Source organism: Geospiza fortis, unplaced genomic scaffold (assembly GCF_000277835.1).
Source record: "Geospiza fortis unplaced genomic scaffold, GeoFor_1.0 scaffold106, whole genome shotgun sequence".
In the NCBI taxonomy this organism is placed as follows: Eukaryota; Metazoa; Chordata; class Aves; order Passeriformes; family Thraupidae; genus Geospiza; species Geospiza fortis.
In genome coordinates, this window is record NW_005054377.1 from 221,515 (window position 1) to 232,794 (window position 11,280).

Here is an 11,280-nt window from a genome sequence, read left to right on the forward strand (position 1 = left end):
TTAGCACATCCCCTCAAACCCTGCCCACTATTTTCAAGGAAGCACATCAAGTATACTTGATTTGGAGAACTTGCTCTATCAGAACACTGTGCTAAAGTCTTCCTTTGCAGACAGCAATGTGACAGCCACATGGCATAAGCAAAGGCTCTTTTTCAGGAAATTCAACTTTTTTTTCTTTTTTAAACTCCTTTCCCTGCTCTTCCACACAGCAAAACCTTGTCGCTTCAGCTACTTCTTGTTTATTATTTCTCTTCAGACATGATTTGTTTGAAGAAATGTCTGGAAAGCAGATACTTCCTTGAAGCAAAATAAATATATATATATATATATATATGTAAATAAAAACCACCTTCCAATTTAATTTTAAGAGGATTTTCCTGGAGTTTGCCATTTATATTAGAACTGAGTAATTTAAATGGTTAACATAAACTTCTCAGAAATCCGAAGGACACTTGATCATTAAATGTAATGAACTTCTTTGTTTTAACAATTTCAAGGCCAGGGTTGTATAGATTGGCACAGGTTCAAATCTGACTGACTGCTCATTGTTACATCTGATATTGACATATTTCTCTGCCTCATTCCACTATGATAATTCACCATACAGTCAATGGTAAATGATCTTTGAATGGGAACAGAAAGCCTAGGCTTGCTGGAAAAACAATCTTAAAATTAATGGTGTGTTAGGAGCATAATCTCAAATCCAAGATCCTTCAAACTCCAAGACCTTTTCAACCTCTGCTTCTGAATTGAAAACAGGGCCCCTAAAGTTTTGGGTTTAGGTCAGCTTCAATGCTAGAAGGAAATAACACAGCAGGTAAAGGCTGGAAAAAAAGTCATAGTAGAGGATGTTTTTACATCATTTTGGTCTAAGATGGTGGAAAGCTCAGAAAAAGAAGCACCTTTCTGGAGGCTCATGCCACTCCTGATAGTGTAATCCTCATGGCACAAGAACTTCTTGAACATCTCTGGCACTCTCATCACTTTGAACACCCATGCTAGACTTGGTTTTATACTTTATACCCTTAATCTAGCAACTGTGAACGTCTGTGTGGGCACAAGAATAACAAATAGCAAAAAGTGGTCTTTCAAAGGCTCATGTGGTATTTCAAAACAGTATCTCATACTGCACTGTCAGAAGCAGGATATAGGGCTGGGTGGACCATTACTTGACCCCAAAAATATACCACATATTCTTTCAACATCTACCTCAAATCTTCCCAGGGAAGAGGAAATAATGAAGAGGAAAATCTTTAGCCAAATTGAACATTAGATGACTCATCAGAGCTCAGTGACTGAGGAGCAGGTCACAGTACCTCAGGCCAGAGGGTTACTGTGATTCCTCCACACCAAGGCATGGCTGAGGTCATGGTTGAGGCAGAGTAGGAAATATTGCCCTGGGGATGACTGGTTCAAGGTATCTGTGACCCGTTAGGAAACCAGAAAGTGAAAATACAAGTTTCACCAGATCCCAGAGCAAATGCCCTAAAGCCAGCCCTTGCTGCCTGATGGTGGTCAAGGTTTGCACGGACGTGAGAGAAGAGAGTGGTGAAACACTGTCGCCCGGCCAATTCAAAGGTGACCTGTGAGCCCACAGGGCAAACATCACTGCTCAGCAGCATTGCCCAATTCACAGTGAAAAATGCCACGAGGCAGAGCCCAAAGCTTCCCCAGACAGTCCCTGAAGGTGGGTGCACAGCTCATGTGGCACCCTCTGGTTCACATGGAGATGGTCCTTGCACTGGTGCTGGAGCACTGGCTTTGGGCACTGTGGTTCACCAGACCATCTCTTCTGGTCCCATACACCATCAAACCTCCTGGGGGAAGGAGGGTGCTGGGGGCAGCACAGGGATATGCCAGCTGCCACAGCAGCACTTCCAGGGCAGACCCACACAGGTGCTTCTGAGGCAAACACGAGGCCCTTAAGAGGTTCACCTCCTTGCTCTGGCCCAGAAGGGGTAGGATGACTATTTAGCACATACTACTGGGGAAGAAGCTGTGAGGTGATTTGTGAGAGGTTTTCCTTGGCCTCCTACACCACAGGCCAGCTTCCCTACTGTCTCTGGCTGGTGGGCTCCCACGTGTCCAAGGATCCCTGCTAGCCAGGGACTTTGCACCATCACCCAAAGCACCACATGCTCTGCAGCCATGGCACATCTTCCCATCACAAAAAAGCCCAGAACAGATGAGAAACCTCAAAGCTCTGAGTGCATATGGATTCCTCCGTAAAGGAATCCCTCCAAAAAAGGAAAGATACTTAATATAAAAATAAAATTAACTGTCCAGGAGAAAGCCACCCTCATTTCCATATGGCAGCCATGGGGAAGAGCTAACAGAGCATTCAACAACAGTGAAGGAGTCAGAAGGCCACTCTGAGCTGGCATTTACCCTTGAAAACTTTGGAGTGATTACTAAGAGCAGTCCTCCTTTTGTAAACATTTCTGTTATGCCTGCGTGGGTGTGAGGGGAAGTGCAGCTCTCAGCGTATTCCTTCACAGCAGGGCATATTGTGGGTATGCTAAGACAGCCTGGGCACAGTTCAGCTGAAACAAATCAGTGGGGCGAGGCCTAAACTAATGTGCAAACAGCTCCATCCTGTTTGCGCTTCCAGGTGAACCTGAACAAAGCAGGAAATACTGAGTATTGCATATTATTTTGTGTCTAGGTTTTGCTGTCACATTTATAGTCATGGGACATATGCAGGGTTCTTGACCTTTGTTGTCTCTGACTGACTGCATTAAATGGATAGTAGATATTGATGCTTAATGGACAATAAGGGTCTTTAAAAGTTAGTCCAAGAGGAGATGCACCACACAAAACTAAAATTATAAAGGAAAGAAAGAAAAAGCCCATCTAGTGACCCATTCTCCCACCAGTGACAATGGCTTTCCAGTATCATAACTTCTCTTCTTCCAACAGAAATCATCATAGGATCATAGAACAGTTTGGGTTGGAAGGAACCTTAAAGATCATCTAGTTCCAAACCCCCTGACATGGACCCATGAATCTTCCATATTCTGAAGTGTCAATGGAGAGAAGCAAAAACCTGCAAATATCCCTGAAAAACAACTTTTTTCACTTTGGCATTGGACTGTGAAGCACACTAGTTTTCTAGAGGAAAAAAAGCCAATTCCCCCTTTTCCAAGATGAGTTACATGACCAGAGCATGATCAAAGATTGGCAGCTGCTTGGTGTATTGTCTCTAATACCCAGACATCACATGCATCATACTCTCATTTAAACCCAGCCATCAGCTCCAGCTCTGGCTGCTGCTGGTTGGATTAGTGCTAGTGCCAATAGTAAAAAACAAGCTGTCTGGAGCTATCTTTGGTAAACACTTAGAGCAAATATCCTCACTTCTGATCTTAACAAAGCCAAGATGACTTTCTGCATGAGTAACCCAACTATTGTTGTAACACCACCCCCCTCAGCAAAACAACAACAGCAAAACACAACCTTCTTCCCTTCTCTAACTCTTTTTTTAGGCATCTTTAAAAGTCCAGGGCTTCATCTGGATTGCCCATTTCAATCCACAAAGTCAAATCCAGTGGAGGTACACCCCAATGTACAGAAAAGTAATTGAGACCAGATTTTGGCCTGAAGAACCTGTAAATACATTTCTCTTCCCAACCCTCCAAGAGTCACATTTTTGAAATTAAAAAAAAAAAAAAAAAGATAAACTCAATGAATCATGCCAGTGGGCAGCTAAGTTTTAAAAGGGGGTAGAGGGAAATAAAAGTCAAAAGAATAATAGGAGGGGGGCAAGCTTTATGAAATGGAGGTTCACAATGTCAGTCAGCCAGAGGATGCAATCAATTTGCACAAAATCTGCAGGCTGCAGATTCAGTTTGCACTGTCCCTGAAATCAGTCCCTGTCTGTCAGTGAAGATGTATCCCCTCACTACCATCCTGCTAAGCCAGCTCTGAAGACTTTAAATCTGCTTAAAAAATGATGAGAAATGGAAGCATAACATCCGTGACGTGCATGGAGAAGGGGAAAAGGAAAAGGGAAGAAAGTGAAGGTTTCACAGGACTTGCCTTTGAGGGCTGTTATTTCAGTGATGAAAGTCAGAGGTTGCCTATAGATCAGCCAGTGCCACAGTGGTGATGGAGCATGAAACCTCACTTAACTCCCACTTTGCTGTCCCCACAGCCCGGCCGATGGGGTCCTCACACTGACCACATTCCTGCCATTACACCTGTGGCTTTTCCTGGCCTACAGAAGCTAATCCTCACCAGTTGCATCTTAAAAAAAAAAACAAGCTTTCCTCATCTCATACTGGAACACTGATGCAACAGCTCAGTGTCTGAACAGGAATGTAATCGGATACATGAACAAGTTGCATGAGCCCGTTAGGGAAAGGGGAAAAAAATAAAAAAAGCAAATATACCAGTGAACAAATGTGAATGGACAGGATTCCTGATTTATGGGCAGCAAGCAGGGTTCAAATTGGATCTGCAGTGCCTCAGCAAAGGCAGCTGCTTATTGGACCATTTGTTTTTTAATCACCCTTCGATGTAGCTTTTGCTGAGTCCTAGTTAAAATGCCATGTTGAATAAGGGCAACTCTGTGCTTGTCCTGCCACAGCCCAGTCCTGTGGTAGGTTAAGGACTGTGCTGTGATTTGTACAACCTGTACCCTGATACTCCAGGAAAATAAACACAGCCCAGACAGAGAAAAGAAATATAAGAGTGAACCCTAAAGTGCTGAGTTCTTTCAGACTCAGGTGTGGGTCAGCCAGACTTTAAATAATATGTCTGTTTAATCATGCAATAGCTATGCAAGGCCTCAAGTGGAATGAAGCAAAATGTGCTTACTAGCAATAATATGGATTTTCTTGTAGGAAATCAGTATTTACTGTTCCAGTTATTAGAAATTTATTATTTTCCCTAAATAATAACTAGGTAAAGAGATAATGAAACCGTGGTATTTCAAAAGGAATGCTGGATTAATTCCAATGAAGGTAATTTTAAAATCCTGGTTTTCAGACAGAAGGGTCTATTCCCCTTTTAACACACACCCAAGGCAGTGCTTATGTTAAGAAGCCAGTGGCATTCTGAGTATTCCAGTACAACAAGGAAACTGGTGTTGAAGGACAGCCCAAGCACCTCACTCCCTACCACTGCACCAAGCAGGGAGATGTTCACCAATTTCCCACTCAACACCCGACCAAAGGGTGCCTCGTCCATGGCATCACCTTTACCTCTCCTTGGCATGGTTTGTGTAGCAAAGAGTCCATCCCACAAGAAAGATCCTAGAATAGGGACTGTCTGCAAAAAAAGCATCCCAGCACTTTGGTGGAACATCAGAGCACGCTGAGCTTTACAGATTACAATCAAGGTCCCAAAGAGCACCCAAAAGCCTGGTGGAAAGCCAGTGCAATTCCAAGAGCTTGCACCCATGTAACATGCTCACACCAATCACCCAATTGAATGGGATGACCACCAGCAAGTTGGCTGTTGGACTTTCTGAGGGTGGGAAACAACATCAGAAATACTGTATCAGACCACTTATTCTCTAGAGAGTCCTCACCACTATGGGGGAAATCAGAGCAATTTGGGATTATAATGTATCCCATAACCTTGAATTTATCCAACAACAAAAGAACATAATCCACCAGAGATGGGAAATCCAGCCTGCGTCCCTCAGCTCACTTCCCTCCGCTCTACCAGCATTGCATCTTCCCTCTCTTGATGAAGTCTCAGCTGGTGCTGCCTTAAATTTGCAGAGAAGGCAGGGAATGCCACACAACTTTGCTTCCAGTCAGGCTTATTGAAAGCTCATCTAAAGCTTTCATCTCCCAGATCTGTAAATGCTGCTGCCTCATAACAAGGCAAAGAAGTAGTCTATTAATCAAAGCCAGCAGAACATTTTCTACAGGAGGCATTTATGTGAAGGGGAGCAGCATATGAGGTTACACTTAGTTAGGAAGAAAATTACAAGGGGATCTCAGTTCTTGTGCTTCAGGGCATAAGCTGATCACCAGATGGGGTCAGGAAGAATTTCAGCCTCTTTCGTTCCTAGATATAGTGTTGCACAATAGGTAAACTATGGAGGCACAAGGAAGAAGGAAAGAAAACTGCTTATGGCCTGGATTTCCCCCCTGCTTTCTTGGGAACTGTCTACAAACACTGCCAGACAGAAGACTTGGTTAGAAAAAAAATATTGTGTTTTAGTTCAGCAGTTCTTACCCAGAAAATGATATGCACAAGAGCCCTGACTTCACATGTCCAATGAACAAATCATGAAGCCTAGCCAAAGAAACCTGCTCTGGGAAGCTGGGGGGCAGCAGGTACCATGTAATGGGTATAATCAACATGTTTAATATATTATAAACATTTTACACTAGTTAAAGTTAGACTTCTAGATCTGGGAGAACTTTGCCACAGCTCATGGGAACGATTTTTTTGTTGCAATTCCTTGAGTGCTTTGGGTTCAAATTAACTCACTTCTCTTTCTTACTGCAAATTAATAAACCGGTTGAACTTAAAAAAAGAAGGAAAAGAGAGAAGAAGAAAGCCACAACACTTTGTTAAAACCACTGAGTTTCAGCTGGTATCATGTCAAAACCACTTGAAACATGAAACTAGAAATCTTCCTAGGTTGACTCAAAGACTATGTCTATACTAGGAGTGCTTTACCAGGAAAGGAATGCTGGTGTAAAATGCTGGCAAAGGACTCTGCTGTGGATACAACTGTCGCAGCAGAAGCGAGTATTAAATCAGTCTAGGGAATTGAGCCAAGAGTTCTGTTGACAGACTTGCATCTAGGTGAAGTTCTCCAACAATTCTAGCAATTGGTCAGGGGTAACACCTCTTTACATCCCGGATAGACACAAATATGTCAGAACAAATTTAGAATCTGGAAATGCCCAAAGTTAGATAGAAGTTGTTTTGAATCTCTTTTGAAAAAATTAACCAGCTCTGACTTTAGAAAAAACAGCACTGGTTTATTTTGTAGGCTTCACAGTTTTGCTGCAAACTTCTGGCATAGCTGCAGTTAAACATCTTATTTCAGCCTTTAATCTGTGACACATGGTGGGTGCTTTATGATTTCTCTCAGCACAATGAAATCTGTCTCTCAGCATGCAATCATAAATGTTGCATACAACCCTCACGAGTAACCTTTGGAGATTACTCCATAACCCAGTTCATTTATTGTAACCGTGGTCAGCACTGGTGGTGGAAGGAAACCACCATGTGAGAAGATTGTATTATTATTCTGATAAAAAGACCATTAAGTGCTGGCTGCTTCCCTCAACACGACTGCAAAATAACAAGGCTGAATAAAAATGTTCATTCTATTGTACACTAAAGGTACTATTGCAACACGGAGAAGGCAGAGCAACGTGGCAGTTAGAATTTCACCATATCCCTACTCAAATGACCTGGATTGACTATTTTAGATTTATGGCAAAAATATATTTAAAAAAATTACATTTTCAGCTTCAAGCACTATAGAAAAATCCACTTCCCACCTAGCTTTGCTTAGAGAATATCCCCCACTCTGTAACAGCCTCTTTGACTGCAGCTGAGACACAAATATCCATAAGCAATTACTACCAATGCCTGTGCAAGTCAAACCTATGGTTCTGTCTCTTACCTGTAATCTGACTCTGTCCTTGTGGATTAAAAGGACTTGGTGCAGAGTTCAGAGAGGGCCGTGGGCTCTGGGTCGGGACCCCTACTCTCATACTGGGATGAGGAATGCGCCCTAAATCACTGAGGCGCTCAGAGAACAAACTAGGTTTAGAGTCATCAAGCTTCTGTCTGTGCCCTGGAAACAGCAAATCATAAAATAAAAGCGTTAATAACAAGATTTAGTAATTTAACACACCCCCAAAATAACCCCAAAATGGTCTCTAAGGACCTGTTACTAGATTTAATGGATTTACAGGTATCTCAGCTACCCCCAATAACAGAGAAACTTTGTGAGGGGGTTGTGTTTTGGACATGGTTGTGCTGGTGAAAGCCTTATCAAGCACAGCTGTGCCCATACACGTGACATATTACAATTTGGATCAAAATAAGAACTTATCAGGACACCCACACAAGGTCTTTTTTGTCTTTTTTTTTTTTTAATTTTTTCTCCTTTAACTACACAAGGTAGTTAAACAGGCAAACTTTCCCTTCCAAAAGAAAGCCTCATATGTACCTACAACTTATCAACTGGGACAATTACTCCATGCCTGGTTTAGATGTTGTGGATTTTTGCTAAGAAAATTCAACCTTTTCTTCTCCCCTTATTTTTTTTTCTTTAACTCTGTTATAGTTAGTCATTAGCTTTCATTCCTCTGGGAGATTTTCCAAAAATCAATTAGTCCCTGTCAGTTGAGAAGAGCAGTATCCAAGGAAAACCTCCAAACCTGCTGGCCAGGACTAGGCCCTACACACCCTGGCATGGTCAGCCTTCCTCAGTGCCCCTACTGCACTCACCCAAAACAGGTCAACTGCCCCTGGATATATTTGGAACACTCATTTAGGGGTGTTTTGATGACAAAATTTGAAGGGGGAAAATGGCAAAAGCACTGGGATGCCCCCAGTGGTCCTGCTTATGTTGTCATTGAGATGTTTCAAGAGCAAGGGCTTTGCTTCTCTAATGGTTGTATATTTGCTCCTAGGTTTAATTTCTTTCCAAAGGATGCTCCTTTGTCCAATGGTGGCTTTGAACGTGAGGTGCAGAAGGTGTTATTTCTATCATTCAGCACAGGGAGAAAAAGGCATGCATAGAGATTAAGGACAGGACTAATTTTACTTAACTTTAGCCATTCATAAATCAGGCATCTAGTCTAAACTCTTCTAATGTAGACTTCCTCTTCGGTTAATGGAAAGAAATAGCTACTTCCAGAGGGCAATTCATCTCATTTGTCTCTGACACTCGCCTTAAAACAGCATGATTCACCTCCTGAATTTGCTTTCTCTTCCTTCTCTGATCAGAGAGGGAGCACACATGACTGGTTTAATTAGGCACCCTCGCCATTAGTCAACGTTAAATGGAATGAAGCCTACCCTAAGTTACAGATCAAGGTCATGCAAAAAGCCTCTGGCAGAGCTGAAAGGGGGGCCCAGACTCCTTGATTTCAACCCAGAACCACATCTGCCTCCATCCCTATAAGCAGTGCTGGGGCCCTGGCACAAGCAATAATTGGGGGGGATATTTGAATGCTTTTAACAATAGGAAGGGTCTCTGGTATGGTTTGGGCTTAAACACTTCCAAATAATCACCAGTGGCTTGAGATAATCCGTGTTGTCCCTCAGCAGTATGAATACAGCCATCTGTCTGGGGTCTACAAGAGTTCAGCTCTGCAGAAATGGGAAGATTGTCCCGTGTCAGTCTTTGGGCCATAGAACCAACTCCAAAACTGTTTAATTTATTTTAGAAGAAGAAATGAGGCCACTGAATCTTGAGATTGAACTATCAGGCTACCACTGCTAAAGAAAATGCTTCTTAATAGTAATTCTCACCACAGTACTGCGTACATGGGTTCCCACCATCTAATTGGTACCACAGTGCCAACAGGACACACAGGCAATGCAATATCCAAACTAAATAAGCCCAGACTGGATTCAGAGAAATCACAGCTCTAGACAGACAAGGATTCAGGCTGGGAGATGAGGGGAAACTTGATGGGATTTAACTTTGGAGAAGCTTCTCTAGCAATTTAAAAAAATTAATTAGTTGACCCATAATTTGGTACTTTGAAGTCTGGGTTTTCTCCCCCGTAATGACTCAGTCTAAAAGCACGGGGTAGGCGGGAGCCTTCTCCTTAGGGAGAAAGTGCTGCTCCATGTTAGAGCTGCCATGGGTGCCTATTCGTCTCTTGAGAAAGTTTCACTCATTTTAAATAGGGAATGATTTTTGGGCTTGTAAAAACTCCATAATAGCAGGTTAAATAACAGAGTCACATCCAAACGCTAGTCTTCAGCATTATATTCTCAATCCATTTAAACTAAGATTTGTACAAGTTGGGTGCTGCCAAATCTGAAGAAATTAGTTTTGCATACACACGCAGTCAATGTTCTCTTGGGATTTCGCCCTCTTCTTTTCCCCCACAATTTTTATGCATTTGCTTTTCCCTTTGCTAGTCACATTTTCCACTATGTTTTCTAAAGACGTCTCATTCCCCTCCATTTTTCTCTTTTGCTCATTCCTGATCATCCTTTGGCAAATTGAACAACCTGGGATAGTGGAAGGTGTCCCTGCCCATGGCAGGAGTTTGGAGCACGATGATCTTTAAGTCCCCTTTCAACCTAAACCATTCTGGGATTGTGAAATTCAAGAGGTCTCAAAATAAGGCAAATGTCATAAGCCCATCTCCAGTCTCACACACAGGAGTTGATTTTAGCTGGGAATGAATTCACTCCCAATGTGAATTTTATTTAGAATTTCTGTAGAAAAAACCCTGCGCAATGTTCATGTAGTGACCTTTTAACTAAAGAACCACTAACAAACTGGTGCATAATCTATTTCAACTGTCCTCAGGTAACTCAATAAATAACTTACTACACGGGTCACCATAACTCCTGCACTAACCTGTGCCAGATAACCCTCAGCCTTGTTTTCATCACATTCTGTTTGGTCATACATAGCTTTGTTAGAAGAGAGTTTATACTTAATTATGTGTATTATAGCAGAGCTCTGGCTAACAGAGCACTTTAGGATAGGCGGGGGGGGAAAAAAGAAAAAAAGAGAGGAAAAAAAAGAAGGGGCATACAGGAAGAAGAAAAAAGATTTCCACATCTGGTTGAATTGAAATGATCTATAGATGTGTGGGTTTGGGTGTTGCTACTTCCCCCGCACCCACCCAAAACAAAACAAAAAAAAAAAGTAGGGAAGAGAGAGCTCTATGCACATCTGGAAGACCCCAGGCATCAATGGAACTGCAAGTCCCCAGAAACCAGCAAGGGGCCAAAGGCAGACTTGCCTTCCCCTTCTGGACATTTAAAATTTAGGGTTGTAACACGGAGTCATGTTGTGACAAAGGGATCCACAGAAGGAGCCACAGTCCCTGAGTGAAATATCCCAGGGAGACAAGATGACATTGCAGCTTTGCACATTATGGGTTTCTCTGCTTTGATAAAGGCTGAGACGTGCTCACACAGAAAGTAAGCAGGAAACTCAACAAAACCTTTGTATTCAGGAGGTGCTCACAAAGGCGTGTGGGCAATTTAAATAAATGTCCTTCCTTGATTTCTGTGCAGGAAAAAAAATCCTGTAAGTATGGAGGAGCCATGAGGTATGGGCTGAAAACACTCTAAAAAGACCTTCTGAGTAGCACA

General features: G+C 42.4%; 1 protein-coding gene across 1 annotated transcript in view; it reads right to left on the reverse strand.

Moving 5' to 3' along the window:
• The window catches only part of RUNX2 (RUNX family transcription factor 2), an 87,985-nt gene that overhangs the window by 31,352 nt on the left and 45,353 nt on the right, over positions 1-11,280 (reverse strand). Inside the window, exon 4 of the mRNA XM_005424958.2 lies at positions 7,604-7,777. Within this exon, the coding sequence (XP_005425015.1) occupies positions 7,604-7,777 (174 nt within the window). The remainder of the gene's footprint in view (positions 1-7,603; positions 7,778-11,280) is intronic.